This window comes from Syngnathus acus, chromosome 17 (genome assembly GCF_901709675.1).
Source record: "Syngnathus acus chromosome 17, fSynAcu1.2, whole genome shotgun sequence".
Taxonomy (NCBI): Eukaryota; Metazoa; Chordata; class Actinopteri; order Syngnathiformes; family Syngnathidae; genus Syngnathus; species Syngnathus acus.
Window position 1 is genome coordinate 6,698,952 of NC_051102.1, and position 17,325 is coordinate 6,716,276.

General features: G+C 46.9%; 2 protein-coding genes and 1 long non-coding RNA gene across 4 annotated transcripts; 1 reads left to right on the forward strand and 2 right to left on the reverse strand.

Annotated features, from left to right (window-relative positions):
* Nucleotides 1-194: 194 nt before the first annotated feature.
* On the reverse strand, nt 195-9,705 carry prss56 (serine protease 56). 2 transcript variants are annotated; one of them, XM_037275284.1, is made up of 16 exons: nt 9,584-9,705; nt 8,199-8,433; nt 4,757-5,010; nt 3,974-4,132; nt 3,651-3,905; nt 3,334-3,523; nt 3,088-3,196; nt 2,827-2,983; nt 2,622-2,764; nt 2,385-2,544; nt 2,123-2,311; nt 1,848-2,018; nt 1,559-1,734; nt 998-1,475; nt 813-919; nt 195-706 (listed from the first exon to the last, which is right to left on the reverse strand). In XM_037275284.1, exons 2-16 carry the CDS (start codon nt 8,282-8,284, stop codon nt 533-535), a joined length of 2,808 nt encoding a protein of 935 aa, XP_037131179.1. In that variant the 5' UTR covers nt 8,285-8,433; nt 9,584-9,705; the 3' UTR covers nt 195-532. The 2 variants fall into 2 exon arrangements, with proteins under 2 accessions (XP_037131179.1, XP_037131180.1); XM_037275285.1 differs by having other exon boundaries at nt 3,738-3,905; nt 9,584-9,696.
* Nucleotides 9,572-17,284, forward strand: vwa5b2 (von Willebrand factor A domain containing 5B2). Its single transcript, XM_037275287.1, has 21 exons — nt 9,572-9,730; nt 9,859-10,059; nt 10,138-10,360; nt 10,536-10,696; nt 11,026-11,157; nt 11,237-11,361; nt 11,432-11,608; nt 11,702-11,812; nt 12,228-12,430; nt 12,894-13,008; nt 13,107-13,292; nt 13,528-13,723; nt 13,846-14,171; nt 14,277-14,487; nt 14,575-14,913; nt 15,031-15,168; nt 15,278-15,406; nt 15,473-15,523; nt 15,784-15,883; nt 15,984-16,107; nt 16,199-17,284. Exons 1-21 carry the CDS (start codon nt 9,592-9,594, stop codon nt 16,949-16,951), a joined length of 4,140 nt encoding a protein of 1,379 aa, XP_037131182.1. The 5' UTR covers nt 9,572-9,591; the 3' UTR covers nt 16,952-17,284.
* Nucleotides 14,915-15,843, reverse strand: LOC119136673. The gene is made up of 2 exons (XR_005100789.1): nt 15,757-15,843; nt 14,915-15,371 (listed from the first exon to the last, which is right to left on the reverse strand). It is a non-coding gene; the product is annotated as an uncharacterized LOC119136673 (long non-coding RNA).
* Nucleotides 17,285-17,325: the final 41 nt, after the last annotated feature.

The following is a 17,325-nucleotide window of genomic DNA, read 5'->3' on the forward strand; positions in this document are numbered from 1 at the left end:
GCTGCTCTGTTGACGTTAAAGCTTACTCTTAATGGTTGGTAGGTTGGGTTCATTGTGGGGTCACAGTACCAGCCAATCAGTGCTCACGTGCAGGATGCAACTTGGCCCCGCCTCCACTCACACAAGCATCCAACATTTGCTCTGGAACGACAAGCCTCAAGTGCCATTATGTTAATAAACGTAAACATACACACGTCACTCATACTGTATTTATTTTTTTGCTTTTACAAAAATACAAATGATTTTCTCTATAAAAATAAATAAGATATGAACATTATAGACAGTCTGTGTTCTTCACAAGAGGTTCAACCTTTGCAAAAGACTTTGTGGCGATATGGAGAATAGAATAACTTAGCGTTTGTACAGATTCATAAGTTAGACAAGGCTGTTGTGAGAGCTGCTTGACAGCTGGATGGATACATTCATAGTTTTTTCCTCCAGGATCCTCTCCACGGTAGGAAACAACAGTTTGAGTCCCACCACGAGGACCCAAGGTGGCCCCTCCATTTTTCTTCTTACGCTTCCGAGGACGTTAAGTCTTCAGGGCCTCCAGCGCTAAAGAGATGATCCTTGGCACACTGCGATAAAATGATTCATTTTCCAGGCCTACGAGACTGTAGAAGGTCAGAGGTCGTCCTCCTATGACAGCTCTGAGCCTTGCTTGATAAAGTCCTCGATCGTTCTTGGAGCTCAGATCGACTAAGACCTGAAAAGAGTGAATCCCAATGAATCAAGGTGATAACCGACCATCAATTTGTCCCACTACGTAACATTAGCGCTGCTGAATTTTGTCGTGGTGAAGAAGGAAATACCTCTTGGAAGCTCATACGGAGGTTCTTGTTTGGGATACTCAGCACCCAGTGGTACGAGTCTCTCACTTGACTGACTCGTTGCGAAGTCTCTCGAACACCGGGACAAACTACGAGAAGGATCCAAACATTTTAGGGCGATGGATGGACTGCCACCGTAACGCTACGAGCTGTCGGAGCGGGCTTACCTTTGCCACCGGGACCGGGTGTCTGTCTCTTATGAAGAAGGCTTCTTTGTCTTCTGTGGCGATTGGAAGGATGACCAGCGTGCACGATCTGAGGCTGAGATGTGGTCTTTGCGAGCTCTCCCGTAACCATTGGGAGAACTGTAGTTAATGCTGACGCAAGCGGTTTGTCCCACGTGGCATCAGGTGAAGGGTCAAATGCTTCCGTTTGTGTCTCATCGCTCGGTGTCCGTAATTCCTCAATTCCGGTCATTAGTGCCGTTAGAAGCGACCAAGGCTTTTGAGATTTGAGGGAAGAGAAAGGACCAGTGTTGCTTTGCAGCCCTGTGGAAGATGTTGGAAGAAGAGGAGGACGGTCCTGGAGATAAGATGGATCCAAGCGGAGGGTGGGCAAAGCCGTTTTGGAGTCAAGTTTGGAGCGTAACGCTGAGATAATATTTCGGTATTCCTTCTCAAGCTGGAGGACCGAGTAGTCCCCTGCCTGGAAGCAAAAATGAATAAATATGGATTAGCTCCCATTAGCTCCCATTAATTCATGTCAATCAGTTTTCAACATTTTGGTACCTGTAAGAACATTTTTTCTTCCTGTGTGGTGTCATTGGGCTGTGTCTCCATGTTGTCAGCGATGGTTACCAAGTAATTCTCCCAGTCCTCTACCGAAGGGCCCAACGCCTTGAACAAAGCTGGAGGAACTGAAGAGGAACCTTGCTCCATTGGTGTCACGGCGCCACCTTGCTGCTCTGCAATGAATAACACACCTGTTGCTGTTCTATTTTGCAGTGACTGTTGAACATGGAAACAATGTCTATAAAATGTTCCGTTGACATTCTCAAGGTGCTCGGACTGTTTGTACCTTTCATCTCCACATCTCTCTTGTCTCTGCTGTGAGAAAAAGCCGTGCTGTAGATGTGTTCGACCAGTTGAGGGAGCGTCTGGGTGAAGAAGGTTAAGTCCACTTTGTCCCTGATGTAGTCTTCAGCACTCTGGAGCAGGTCCAGCAGAGTCTGCAGGAAGGAACGTAGCTCTACGCGCAAGATAGTAAGGGGAAGAAAAGAAAAAAAAGATCACAGATAAATAAATTAATCATAATAAAAAAAAAAACTGTGCATTTTGAAGAATGCTACGTACGACATTTCTTGAAACGGGTGAGACATTTGTCCTCGGCCATTCGGCTGCAAACGTTGCTCGGCTGGCCAGGAGGGCAGGTGAGGGTGTAGAAGCGACACAGAGTGCTGAACTCTGACCTTTGCTCCTCCTCTGTCATTTCTGTCGTTTTTAGAAGTTCCGGGCATGTGGGTTCCCTGCTGCCAAATGATTCTGAGAAGCAGTCACAAACAGATGTGTCAATATTACAATATTTGCTCTTGTTTAATTGTTGCCCCAAACTTACTTTGTATTTCAACTTGAATCCAGTCAGAAAAAGCAGACACGCGGGTATAAACTCCAGGCTTGCCCTTCTCCCCGCATCCATCTCCCCAGGACGTGATACCGTGAAGCTGGAAGCGACCGGAAATTCTGTCCTGGTAGATCAGCGGGCCTCCGGAGTCACCCTATATTGGAGTCACACCAAAACAACTTAAACATCTGCTAGCTAGTGAATGACTCCAAGCAGTTTTGCAGCGCCCACCTGACAGGAGTCGATCCCTCCTGATAGATAGCCGGCACACAGCATGGTGTTGGTGACCAGCTCTTTGCCCAGTGCATTCTTACACGTGTTCTGAGGCAGTAGAGGAACTTTAGCCTCCATTACAATGTCAGCAGATGGGCCATCTGCATAGATAACAAGCATCGTTACTCTCTGGAAGACACGTGAAAGTCGTCATCGTACGCACCTTCATAGAGGGAACCCCAGCCTGCCACCAGACAAGCGCTACCAGTCGGGGGCTCCATCCCAGAGGGCAGACACACTGGGGTGACCCGCTCAGACAGAACCACCGGAGATGTTAACTCCACCAGGGCGATATCGTTGTTAAACGTCTTTGGGTTGAACTGTAAGACATTTAAGACGTGACTTGAGGGATGCTTGCGGATATTCTTATTCATCGGGCTTAATTCAATGAATGTTTTACTTTTGGCAATGTATGCTAGGCTACCTTAGGGTGAGGGATGATGCGGTTGACTTTGAGAACCTGCTCATCGGGGTCAGCCTTGGTGATATCAAACTCGCCCACTACGGCCGTCCAGTAGCTTTCGCTGCGGCTCCTGTGCGGATGAAGAATCGTGGTGATGGTCTGACCCGGTACGCAAGCAATGCTACGGTATGTTAATGAGCCGTTAAAACAGGCCCAGATTTCACGTCAAGTAATAATGATGACATTTTTCCTGATGTAAAATCTTACCCAGCGAAACAGTGTGCTGCAGTGACCACCCAGGAGCTCTCCACTAGAACTCCTCCACACATCAGGCCCCCATCGAGCTGCAGATTGACTAACCAGGGCCAGCTCCCCGGCGGCGCAGGGGACCCACCCACGATTCTGGAACGAGGCTGGGTTACGTTATGCGTCGACGATGACCTCTGACCACACACGGCTGCGGGCGTAGACAAAGACAGGTCATCAGGGAGCATCATGAATTCAACTCGCCAATTTGCGCCTTGAAAGCAGATCATCTACAATGAATCTACCGAAATGATTTTCAGAAGTATGTATTCCCTCACCCTGCACATGGCTCTGAGTGGCGGGTTCCAGGTTCTGCATTGTGTTAAGCAAGCTGCACTGGAGGACGCGGGCGCTGCAACTCTCACCCATGATTCGGATGCAGCTCTCTTTGTCCAAATTGCCAACTTGACAGCGGCGTTGGTAGAAAGCGCAGGCCTGGCTCAGGGCCCAACTCCGCTCGCCTTCATCTTGAAGCTTCTGCGCTTTGCTGATGACATCGCAGCTGGGTTCTGCCAAGGCGGTGGCGGGAGAAGCTGGAGATCGGAGAGTCGGCGTTAATGCGTCGCTCGCCGGAGATGATGACGTGAATGGCGATTCTTACTGCAAGATCCAGAGGGCTGCCCGCAGTCCTGAAACAAGCAAGGAGCGCAGCCCCTGCAGCCCGCCTCCGCCCGACTCCTCTCGGACGATGCTCGGTCCAGGGCGGACAGGGCGCTGCTCATGGCTGCCTCTAGGACCACTGTGCCACGATCGGACAGAGCTGCAAAAGTAGGAATTGAAGCTCAAATCCAGCAAGTTTCATCCATCATTGACCGATGAGTCTAAACTGAAGATTTGCGAGTCCCCTTTTTTCTTCTCATGCTGCTCTTTGAGCTGGTTGGCAGCGTGTGGGTAGGCTCGCTCACGCTCAATGCGCCGCCGACACTTTCCACGCTTCAATCGGGCCGCCGAGCCCGCAGCTCCCCCCCCTCTGCACCCGACAACATCACAGGAAGGACACTAACAACAGAGATGCTGATTGAAGTACTTCATTAGAGGGCCGACGCTGAGCGGGCGGGCAGAGGCTGGCTGGCATGGATGGACGGACCCAGGGGGGGCACGGACAGGCAGTTTGAAACTCACAAAGCTTCACCCATTATCATGTCATTGCTTTTACCAAAGCTTGATCGAAAATCACTTTTCGCTTAACTCGTTCACTGCCATTGACGTCAAAATTCCATTTGAACTGTGTTGGTCGTGAATAAGTTAATTGATTGGACTTTACTACAAATAAATCCGTGCTCTCGGTTACAGACGTAACATTTCACTCATCCTGATCAAGAAAGGTTGAATATCTCAAGACACACATCTAACGAGCTAGACTCGGTCAGAGCTGAGTGTTTACCTTTGAGTGCACTCTGGGGCATCCTGTAGACTTCTCTGCCTGCCGGAGCAGCCGGTAAGCAGGCCAAGCCGGCGAACAGCAACGATAAGAGTACGAGCATGGTGTCAGAACACGGGGCGTCCGGCATCCGAGAGACACTTGGCGATACCGGAGAGAATGCCGAGATGATGCTGGCCTGACCGTGTCCAGGTTGGTGTCTCCTCTGCAAAAGGCTTTCTCCCTCCTCCTGATTGTCCGTGACGCAGGGCATCTGTCTGTAAATTTTTGGTGGAGGAACAATAAGTGGCTCCTGATTGCTCCCCGGTATATATAGAGTCTCCAGGAGGACACCAGAATGGGGGAGGAGAGGAAAGGGCCAAGGGAGGGGAGGGGAGAGATGCTCCCATGCAGGGCCAATACACAAACAGATGAATTCATTAAGACTGTGACAGCAAATCGGGCGCAACTTGCCAAGGCCGGACATCACAAAGAGGTTTGGTTCTGTGAAAGGAGACGCACGGGGAGGGGAGGGAACGGGAGGGGAGGGGGGTGGTGACGGGGCAAAGGCGGACCGATTGGCAGGGCGGCAGGCAAGGGGGTGTTGTTTGAATGAATTAATGGGAGAGGAAGCGGGAGAAAGTTAGAGCGATAAGGATATGGGCTGATGTGAAAATGGAGGGGAGGAATGTAGCACCAAGTGACGGGACGCGGCGTGAGCTCGGCTATCAGAGGGGGAGGGAGGCCGAGGGGGGGGGGGGGAGTGTCTGCCATTCTCCGTGCCTCTCAAAGAGGGCATTGTACCCCGGCGTCCCTCTGAGGACGCCCGCATCAAAGGCGTCCCCCGGGCATCACTTGGCCGCCGCCTCCATTGATCACTTACACTCTTTTATCCCGCCCATTAAAATATTGTCAGTTCACATCACTTTTGTCTTTCTCTGCTGAACTCTGCTTTTGTTATATAAAAATACAGGACGCGAGTGCTCAAGAACATTAAGTCAAACATTTTCTTTTCATCTTTGCTGTCGCACGCAACAAACAGACACTTGGTGCTTTTACTCATTTTCACTTTTTTTTTTGCTTTGACTTGGGAGTAAAAAATGTGCACAGCCGAAAACTTTACTGCAGGGGTCGAACTCAAGATTTGGCCCGTCAAGTCATATCGATCAATGTTTATCAATGATTGTCAATCATGTTTCATGTTCCAATTGTAATCACGATATGGCCGGCGACAAAAATGACTTTCACAACATGGCGCTTAATACTTAATTAATTTCATAATAAAAATTCATAGTAAAAAACGAATTCTTTAAATGCTCACTGAGCTGACTTCCCTAAAAAAGTTTAAAAAAAATTTTCCCCCCAGATGTTTCTCCCTCTCGTTAAGGGAGTAATAAAAACCTACTTCATTCATGAAAGATATTTCCAAATAAATAGTCCAATTATTCAGATATCAGAAATTTGCTTTGCCAAATATAATAATAACAAAAAAAAAGTCTCCCACAGCGGCCCTGTCAACAAAACTATGACTTTGGAAGTGGCGTAAAAAAACAAACAGACATTTCATCCCCGTCCGAGTTTTGTTGTCTGGTTGTGTGCAAGGCCCCCCCAACCCCCTCCGTGCACCCGTGTAGCACAATGGCCCCCGAGATGTGAAAGCGGTCTCAGGCGGGGCAGAGCGGGAACGCCGTGGGACAAACAAGCGGCACTCTTTCTTTTCCTCCTTTCCCTCCCTCCGTTTGCTTTGATGTGTGATGATTCTTCTGTTCATCCCTCAAGTGGGAATCGGCGCCGGACGATGTTACAGGAAAAACCTGTTGGGTCTTTTGTATTCTTAAGATAGGAGCCATTTTTTGACCTGCAAACAAAAATTGTAGATGGGCCCACTTGTGCCCAGTCATCTGTAAAATGTTGGCCACCCCACTGAAAAATTTCTCACTACGCCCCTGGCTGGGACAGAGACTCAACGATTCAATTCAAGGCATCATTCTTGATACGGCTCGATTTCACGGGATTCTCCGTGCAAATCCGGGACATATGAATAGCTGAGGTAAAGGTGAAAAATGTTACAAACAGGAATCAGTGTGATACAGCAAATTTCTTGCATCACAAATGATAAACGTGTTTGCAGGTGACGCCGCACGTTAGGCAGGCTAGCAGCGATACACGCATCACCATCCGGCTTGCTGGCCGAGAAGAAGAAACAGAAGAAACAACACAATGCTGCATATCGAGGAGGACCTTGACAACAATCGTGTTGAATAACACCCCGATATTGTCTTTGGTTATGAAACCATTTTCAGCCATTGTCTCAGGGGGAAGACAATTGAAATCTAGGTCAGTGGGCTACGCAAGGGAGAAGAAGTGCTTCGCGCAGACGGACACTTGAAGCCCCCGACGATTGTCAAAGCAACTTGTCTGCACGGGCCTCTATTGGGTCATCAACTGTCTTGAAATGCGCACTAGTTAATGATGCTACCAAAACCAAGTCATCAAAATGGATGGATGTTTACACAATATGCATGGAAACACCAGCGTTGCCTTTGGTCAGGTGTAAAATGTCGTCCTAGTTATGTAGGATTAGGTTCTTTACTTTGGTATTATCTGACCGCCAAAATAAGATTCCAGATTACGGGTGATGTAATTCCAAATTTAATCTGGCTCCCCTGCTAAGAATTCATATTTGTTGGTGGCATATCTTTTATTATCATGAAGCGAATTTGCATTTGGACAGCCAAACTGTATATTTTGGAACCCTCGAGCCTCAAAGTGTGAAAAAATAAAAATGCAGGTCGGCCAGTAAGAGAAGGCTGACATCTAGTGTCACAATGTTGGAATGTGCTGTTCTCCTCACACACTGGCAACGCCGTAGCGAGGATATTTTTCCAGTCTGCTTTTATATGAAACAAAATATATGTGTCTACTGTCTATCCTACCAAATTGGAGTCACAGTCTTTCAAAGTAGGGTGCTTCGGATTGACTTTTATCTAGTCACACACCTGCAGGCTCTCTGCCACACAATGAAGCTATTCAGTCAACCATCAAAAAAAATTTCACATTTGAACCTTCCACTAGTTGGGTTATTCATATCACCCAAGAAATCTGGTTGAATGAATAACCCAATTTTTTCAAGTGGTAGTCAGTCACTAATTAGGTAACCCAAAATGTTTTTTGTTTTTTTTAAACCCAACTGTTTTTTAGTGCACGCTACACACTGTTTGTTTTTAAAGTGTTCTTTAAATTCAAGTTGAATTGAGTTGAGTTACCCCAACAGCAGGTAATCTCAGCAAAAAATTAGAGGCAAAAAAAACTTTCTGTTCAAATTCCCCCTAAAAATTGCACTTCAATAACAAGTTGACGGTTTTTAAAATCTGTTTTCTAAACTTCACACAATGCCGAGAGACAAAAATAAGGATAAAGTATCAGTAGTGTACTTTAGTGCTTGTTATGCAGCTTCTTTGCTCACCTCCAGTCGCCTGCAGCATCTCTCTGACTGATTCCTACTCCACCTCTCACTCTCTCCCCCTCCCTCTCTCTCTCGGTCCAGGCCATTAGTCGTGAATTATGGTGCTGCCACCATCACAGCCAATTGTCTGGATGAGAAGCAGACCGTGCCTCACTTTGCCTCGTCGTGTGTTCGCCTCCGGCCAAGTGGCGGGTCTCGCCGTGGAGAGGCTGCTGATCATCTCTGCGGTGTTGATCTGAGCAGGTAAGGGAAGAAAAATGTCATGTTGCGTGCTGGTCTGAATTTTGGCTCACATATTGGGAGAAAGGTGTTAAACTTTCATGTGTTAGGAATCTATTTCAAACTGTCTTGGTGAAGTTGCAGTGGTAAAAGGTGACAAAGCTGGAAGCAGATGTGCGTCGGGATGCAGTGGCCGGACACAGCAGCATATCGTCATACTCAACGTTGAACAGCACAGTGAGTATCCGTGCATTATTTATTTATTTTTTTGACTTACATACTTTATTGATTGTAGTTTTGGAATGTGTGGAACTTTACATCCTGTTTTTAGTATTTTGTGGACTACTTTATGTCAGATGTCATCTATGTATTTTTTTTCCCAGAGGTATTCATAACTATGAAAAATAATTTCATGTATGTATAAGTGTGCCATTGTATTATATTACAGCCTGAAATATTAATATACTTTGCCACATTGCTGTATTTGCCCAGGACCACTATATTGTCAAGAAAAGATAGAGAAAACATATATACCATATATAATCTATAAATCTATTTATCTATAAATAATATCTGTTCAAAAATTGCTATCTCAGCACACATTTTCTGCTCAATGAAATTGAAAAAAAAAATGAGTGAGTGATTTGATGAACTAGCCAATTAGGTGTGTTTCATTTAGCCTTACTTGAGCAAAGCAGGCATTTGTTTGCTTGTTACGAGGTGAGAGAACAGTAGCCAGATGGAGGCTGTTGATCTTGTTTGAAAGCTAGACGTGAAAAAGGCCATTACTTGGACCACAGCAAACACACACACACACACACACACATGAACCCGTGTCATCGAAACACACTCTCACTTCGCTTCCGTCGTCATCTTGACGTGAAGGACGAGTGCGTCCGCGGCTGTGGACATGCATACAGGTTACACGTCGTTATACGTGAGACATTAGTGAGTGTTGACCTGCAGTGTTAATGATTGACAGAGCTTCTCACACAAAACTACTGGTTGCTAAGCAGCTGAGGAAAAGGAGTTACATGTCCTTTGTACATATAAAAAAAACATTTGACATGCATATTGACTTATCTATTGTTTGGTTTATCTTCTGTAAAGTGTGGTTCATTCCTAATGCACATGATGTTTGCGTTCAGAACTGTTGGTACCCTGACCTGAGAAGATGGTGGGACTGAGGAACCGTTCCACGTGGGATCCCCTGCTGCTTAAGTCGTCCTGCATCAAATCCTGTGCCGTCGGCTGCTCCTTGGGCATCACTTCACACCTCACCTACACTAATGCAGACAAAGAGCCCGTTGAAGGTGAGCTATGGGAGCAAAGGTGAAAGTATTGTGGGATTCTCATGTTAAAGTATGTACGAGCTGTCCTACTATTCTGCCCATATAAAGCAAATGGACTTGACTTGACCCATGTCTTGTATGCTACGCAGGTGTGTTTGTGTACCCTCTGAAAGAAAAGGAAGTTGTGGTTGGCTTCGAGGCGGCCATTGCAGGACGTCTTATGGGCGTCCAGATTCAGAACCGAGGCAAGCTAAAGGACTGCTGCATGGACTGCGGCCTTGGATCTGCTGCCGAGGGTCGTGAATGGAATTGCTGCGGGAGCTCCGGCTTGGACATGCAATGCACCAATGGTGGGAATATTGGCCAAGGCACAGTCAGCAACTCTATTTTGTTCTGTTAAAGTTTGAAATCCTGTTTTGGTCTTTCAGGTCATCTTATCCTGGATGAAGACCTAGAAAGAAATACCTTCATCGTAGGAACAGGGGTCATTGGACCAATGGATATAGTGTCCATCATCATGAAGACCTCACTGGAACTGCCTACATTAGAAAATGGAGCAATCCACATTGTCTACCCGACTTTACTGACACCCATCGTCACGCACATGACGGCAAGCAAGAGTGAAAATGCTGGCAAATCAGAAGAAACCGGGTAATCAAACCCTTCGCACCGATTTACGCATTTATTGTGGCGCCCCCTGGAGGCCACGGCACCCTTACATTTGCCTATATTGTTTAATTAGACCTCACTGGATAAATTGTGCATGTGTAGCACTAGCTAGCTAATAGCTATGTAGCTTCTCAAATCATCCAATCTCCATCTTCAGACCAACCAGCTGTTTTAGTGCCACGTCAGGAAAACAGGAGCGGGTTCTTGATTCTGAGCAGCAGTACTGTGCGCATGCCATCTTCAGCAGTCCATCTGCCACTTTGGCTCCTTATGAACTCAACTTCCAACTCCTGGTTCGAGGGGCTTGTCTGCTAGCCGGTATGTGCTTGTATTTTGCTTATATGAAGTACTTTGAGATACAAGTGACTCAACACACTTTAATAGAAGCATGAGGTTGAAGGACACCTTGTGCACTTGATGATGTACTTTCAGTCCACAAGCTTGATGCTAATTAGCATCTATGTTGTGGTACTTTGACCCTTTAAGCAGAGGAGTGACAACAAACAGTCATACATTCTTTATCCTCTGCATAGAGAAAGCGGAAGGTGCCAATTTCAATACTTTTGCCTTGTCATTCTGAATCCAGCTCTTTTGTAAAACAAAAAACAAAAACCTTTACTTTTCCTTTTATCCTAAACTTAATTTAGGACTGGAGAGCCCCACCCATGCCCTGAGAGCAGATGCTGACCCCAGCGCCCAAAGTGCCTCCTCCACCTACATCACCTTAGCCCAGGAGCATCCCTATGACAGACACATAGAGATCATCCTGCACCTCAGCGGTGAGGGGAAAAAAAACTTTTTTCCATCCTCCTCCATAACTGTTGTCTTTTGTGACTATTAAAAGTGATTTTGTCACAGAACCCCACAGCCCGCTGGTCATAATCGAGAACGGAAGGCTCTCCTTTAGCCAGTATGAACAGCACATCTTCTCTCGACGTGACTTCATTCGCTATACCCGTAAAGATCTTGAACCTGAGAGGAAGGTGAGCGTATCCCGCATGACCTTTCCTCCGTTTTAGCAAACTGCTTTTGAATTAATTCATACATGTGCAGGTGGAGTTTGTGCGGAAGCGGTACCACAAGGACATCCTAAACAACCCGGTGCTGATGCTCAATTTCTGTCCCGATTTCTTGGGGGAGCCTCTGGAGGTGAACAAAGCCACCAGAGAAATATTATTTCTTGTCGACTGGAGTGGCGGCACGAGTGGGACCAACATCCGTCGCGTCAAAGTAAGCATTGGCCTGTTACTTAAATAATTCTTCATTACCTCGAGCGATCATCATTCTAAAAATATTATTGATTGATTTACTGTGGTCTAACAGGAAGCCCTGGTGGTCGCGTTGAAGAGTCTTCCTTCGGGCACCCTGCTCAACGTTGTCGGCTTCAGCACCCCCATGAAACCGCTGTTCGCTGCCAGCAAACTCTGCACAGATGTCAGTTTTAATTTTTTCAAAAGCCTGGAGGGCTCGGGGGGGGGGTAGTGTTTCCTGAAGACAGATGTTTTCCAATCAGGCAGGATGCCCCGTTTGACTGTCCGCTTCTTTAATCAGGCAATAGGTCAGTTCTTTGGGTTGCCTTAGTAGCAGAGTATCAGGTTCAATCGAGATGAGGGCAAACAGTATTTTCACGGTCACCTGAGCATATGGTGACCTTTCATGCATTTTCAGCTCGCCAGTAAGGTGTCCTTTCCAAACCTTCTCATCAAGCAGGATGCATGTTTGCCTTTACTTTATTACTCAAGGTCTGATTCAATTACTTTTTTTTGACCCTCACTATGTAATCGGGGCAGTCAATTCATGTTTGCCGAAAATGTGTTGCTTTTGGTTGCTGAGAGCATCTGTGTTTCAGGTTACGCTGATGCAGGCCTACGAGTACGTTCAAAGGATGAGAGTGAACATGCGAGGCGTCAACCTACTGGGGGTGCTGTCTTGGGTGTACCAGCAGCCAATGCAGCGCACGTACCCTCGCCAGATCTTCATCATTACCGAGGGCTCCAAAAGCAACGTGGCCAAAGTTTTGGAGCTGGTTCGTAGGAATACATGCGCTGGCAGGTATTCATTGCTGTTGGAGTTAAAGAAAATCCACAATAGCACTTTAGAAGTTAAAGAAAACAATTGTGGAATCCATGGAAACAGAGTGTGTGTGGACCACAAAGGGGAGGGACAGGCTGGAGTAGTTTTCAGCCCCGCCCATTAATCCCGTTAAGTGCTGTGCAATAAAAATCACAGCCCCTTCCACATCTCTCTCAGCGATGTACAATAACATTTATCCCTCATTAGTATTCTGCTCTAATACTGACTTTCCTCACAGAATATGGATAGCCTCGTTGAAATCGATATACTTGACATAATTACACGTTGCTTTGCTTTTTAATTCATGCAATTAATCATTGTGAGGAAGCTAGAGTATGATGTGTTTTTTTTTTTAAATAGTACCTCTGTGGCAGTTAGAAGGGATCGTTTTTATATTCGGTGTACACGTACCAAAATGAAGTCTTCCACATCATCCCTGCAGATGCTTTGGCTTGGGCCTTGGTTCCCAAGCATGCAGGCGATTGCTGCAGGGTGTCGCCAAGCTGACAGGAGGCACTACAGAGTTTTTGGAAGATGAGGAAAGACTTCAGCCCAAGGTCTGCAGCACTGCCACCTAGTGGGGAAATATTCTTTTTATTTGCTGTACTGTATTTCGTTTGCTCACTTGTGGTATTTCACACTAATTCTCTATCAGCTCATCAAGTCACTGAAAAAAGCCCTCGAGCCTGTGCTGACCGATGTGCGGATTGACTGGTACCTGCCTGAAAACATGGAGGCCCTTCTTTCGCCCAATGAAATCCCCGCGCTCTACCCAGGGAATCGTCTTATTGGATATTGCACGCTCTATGACGTGACAACTTTTAAAGCCAAAAAGACAGAGGTGTTTAAACATTTAATGCTTTATGTTATGTGTGAATGCTAAATGAAGCTCCTCGATTTCATCAGATGGCAGAAAATCACTACTTTTGTCTAAATGAAGCTCCTCAATTTACCTTAGTTCTTTTGCACCAAAAGATGGCAGCAAATCATCAACTCACTTCCACTTCATTTCTTCATTTCTTTTTATAGAAATTTATTTCTGCCAACTTTCTAAAATGCATACTTCTATGTTTCAGTGCGGCTCCAAAGGTGTACATAACGCCTCTGTTTTTTGCCCATCAAATGACGACATTTCACCTCCAACTTCCGAGCTCATGCCTGCGGTGACTTGTCCAGACGGTAACGACCTCGAGGAGGCGTTGAGAGAAATATCCAGAGAAATCTCCTCAGAGTTCTCCTGTGCCAAAGACGTGGACCCCGACCCCAGCGCAGGCCAGTCATTGTTCCTAGAGTTACGAAGGGGTGCACATTTAATTTTCCTGAGAAGACAAAACGGGGAATTTTGGAAATATTTCAAAATATCGTGTCGTATCTTGCCTATGTGCACTCTACAGGTGCAGAGGTAGAGTGGTCCAGCGACGTGAGGACGAGGATCCAGGAGAGCTCCTACATCCAAGAGCAGTACGTCCTCACCCGTTGCTCAGTCAGTAGCGAGCAGAGTCTACCCACACACGTAGAGGCCTCGTCAAGTTGCGACGCTACGAGCCGGGGTTATCTCCCTGACCCGATGCCGTCTGCTCCGCTGCTGGACACGGGATCTTTACCTCAAGGCCTTGAGAAGATACCCGGTCCAGAAGAGCGCTCATCTTTGTCTCGCTGGGCTGACTCGGCGTGGCCGCAGAGTCTCTTAGCTGATACTGCTGATAACTCTGGGAAAAAGGTGAATATTTTTATGGATAAATGTTCTAAATCCAGATGTGGCATGTAAACTTGGATAAAAAAAAAAAAAAAGAGTACTTTAAATGTGTTTTGGTTAAATCTTCAGGACGAATCACATTGGAGACAAAAATCGCTGGCCCGTTCAACCATGGCAGCGAGAAGCTTCTCATCGCCACAGGGTGAGCTGGAGATGCATCGTCTCAGGAGAGCTCTGGAAAGGGTCTCCTTCAACCAAACTCTAGGAGGAAGGCTAGATGAAAGTGATGGAGAGACAAAGCCGCCAGAGACGCTATCTCACAGAAGCCTAAATGACTCCAGTCAGTAAATGATCAGTTGTTCTTTTCAATCATTAAGAATTACATTTTTCAAGGTGCCACTGTTTAATTCTCCCTCTCACCCAACAGGTGGACTCCTTTTCCCCGCCTCTCCTCTGGATTGGGACAACTTCACAGATCCAGAGTACCTCTTCACCGCAGTCCCCCTGGAGGATCCCCAACCGGGTCAATGTCGCTCCCTCATTCACGGCCTTCTGGGCGGCAAACCCGTGTCCTGGGAGGTCACCGTGAACCTGGCCCACCTCTTGATCCCTGAAGAGCAGAGGGCAACAGTTGGGGAAGGGTGCACAAGTCAAGGAGGGGGAAAAGAAAGGGAATCTTGGGAGGAGATCATTCACCAGCTGACGGCTCGTTCTGTCATACGAGACTTTGAGAAAATGGCAGAGAGGGAGAGCCAAACGGGACATGGTTAAGTTGAAACATTTTAATACTACAATAAGATCCATTTTCTATTGGTCCTCTTTTCCACATTCGAAAATATACATACTGTATACTTGCAACTATACTCACAATGTGTGTCTTTAGGTTCAGCTAAGCGGTACCGTCTGAAGGCCATCCAGACCAGTAAGCATTGCAACATCGTCTGCATGTACACTGCCTTCTCCATAATTGACAGCAACTCCAGGAAAGGCTTTCAGAATGACACGGAGGTCCACGATTCAGGTATGCAAACGATTCTCCAGGTCACAGCATCGGGTACACCTGCGCAACAAAACAAGTTCCAGTAGAATCAAAAATACTTTTACAGTCCAGTAAATTTCTGTGTGTTTAGAGATACTCCCGGGAAGTAGCCGCAGTTCCCACTCAGACAGTCGCAGAAGCAAAACTTATTCGGTAGGTCTGGGCAGAAGACCCATGAGCAGAGACTGTGAAGAGGGTGAGGACACATTGAACTCTACAGGTAGACGGAATTAATTGCAGTGCTTATTTTGTTTGTCAAGACATTAACTGTGTCTTTGTTTCTCAGACAGGGATGACACTCCTGCCTCACCGTGTAGCCTTACATCCTGGGACTCTAGTAAGTGCTAGATCTTCATTGTATGTGCTAAACTGCCCCCTGGTGGTCACATGAGGGCCAAGCACACCACTATCCCCATTCAGTTACAAAGATGCACACTAATTGTTCTTTATTTTGAAATTATTAGAGATAACAACAATAATAGGAAAAACAATCCTACAGTAGAGTACTAGAGAATGACTTCAATTTATGAGGCACTGTTCTTCTATGTGTCAGTTTGGCTACTATCTCACCTTGTTTGATTCAAACTGCTGTCCCAGACGTCCCCAGTGCTGCTGCCTCAGTAACAACAGGCCCGTCGTCTACTCGTTCTCAGCGATCTATAGAGAGCAAGTCGATGGAGAGCTTCTTTGGCACCAGGTAACGCCACGTAATAGTCATGTCAACGTGGAAAGTGAACAGCATCCCTATGTTACCAAAAAGTGCTCTCTTTGACCCGCATAACTCGTACCGTCTCAAGGTTTCCCCTTGGCAGACTCAGATCCTCCATTTCATCAGGACGACAGGTTGCTCTCAAGTCCCACTGCCTGTCCGCAGAGACTGACAAACAACCTGAGAATGAAGCTCCAGACTACCTGCCCCTGGTGAGTCATATAACGAATCTACAGAGGAATGTCAAAAGTTTCAATTCCATGAAGCAAAAAATTCCTTGTTGTCTTACCTGGTTTGTCTTAGGTTCGCCTTCAGCTGGCTTCGGGAGCTTTTCGGCTCACTGAGATGTACGCCGACTGTGTCCAGATCCCCTTGGACCGGCTGAAGAGGGCTTCCCCCTACATACTTCACCGCCGCAGCCTAAGCCCGCCTTTCCGTTGTGCGTCTCCTAGCGCTCCATCTTTATCCTCCTCCACCAAACCGCCCAGTCATCACCACGTAACCTTTTCACCCTCCTCCTGCTCCCTCACCAAAACAACCGCGCCGCCCTTCCACCACACGCCAGACGACACGCCTTTGATGCTGGAAGCCAGACCTCGACGAAGACACCTGTGGGACAGAGACCCCGTCATCTTATCTCCAGATCTCCCTAGTTCTGAGGAAGGCTCCCTGGAGCTTCCGGCCAGCAACTCTCCAGGCCAGAGTCATGGACAGGCAGATAGCGGTCGCGGGTCAGAGACTGATGTATGTGAGGGATCTTTACTGGAGCCCCCTTACCTCCAGGTAAGCAGCCAATTGGCTCAAGATGACCCAGAGGGCTCGAGCTGGGCAACTGCAGTGGCTCTGGCCTGGCTGGAGCACCGCTGCGCCGGATATTTCATGGAGTGGGAGCTGGTGGCAGCAAAAGCCGACTTCTGGCTGCGTGGCCAGGAGCTGCCCGAGGGTGTGGACCTGGCCGGGTTGAGGGGGGCCGCCAGACAGCTGTTTCTGCTGCTGCGCCACTGGGATGAGAACATCAAATTCAACATGCTGTGTTATAACCCCAATAATATGTGAGGCAATCTCCTCCAAAGGTGGACTGTCTAGTGACGTGGACTCGAGTCACCTGTTTTGATGACTTGTAAGTGGATGTAGCAGAGATTTTGGAATCAATCGTGATTGATGTTCCTTTTCAGGTTTCATGTTAGTTAGCCCCAGGGAGCCCAGCATACTCACGTGTGCAAGGAATCAGAATGATACTGCTATGTTTCCATTTGACCAAGGGAAGGAAACTTCTATATACACAAATCATCCTGCAATAGCAAATTTAATCAGAGATGGCTTAGTTTGTGTGCAAAAAAAAAAAATCCAATGAATTAGTCAACTACGTGCATCTTCAATTAAAAAAAATTTAAATAAATTGCTGACCAGTCTTATTTCCATCGTGCTAA

Bases quoted from the DNA above. Each gene is read 5' to 3' on its own strand.
- vwa5b2 (XM_037275287.1), top strand. From the start codon at position 9,592: ATGGTGGGACTGAGGAACCGTTCCACGTGGGATCCCCTGCTGCTTAAG. The intron at 10,697-11,025 runs GTATGTGCTTGT...AACTTAATTTAG, and splicing joins AGGGGCTTGTCTGCTAGCCG to GACTGGAGAGCCCCACCCAT. The intron at 13,293-13,527 runs GTGTTTAAACAT...TCTATGTTTCAG, and splicing joins TTAAAGCCAAAAAGACAGAG to TGCGGCTCCAAAGGTGTACA.
- prss56 (XM_037275284.1), bottom strand. From the start codon at position 8,284: ATGGCCTGGACCGAGAGAGAGAGGGAGGGGGAGAGAGTGAGAGGTGGA. The intron at 5,011-8,198 runs GTGAGCAAAGAA...AAAAATTTACAG, and splicing joins GATGCTGCAGGCGACTGGAG to ACAGATGCCCTGCGTCACGG. The intron at 4,133-4,756 runs GTAAACACTCAG...CTACTTTTGCAG, and splicing joins GCCCCAGAGTGCACTCAAAG to CTCTGTCCGATCGTGGCACA.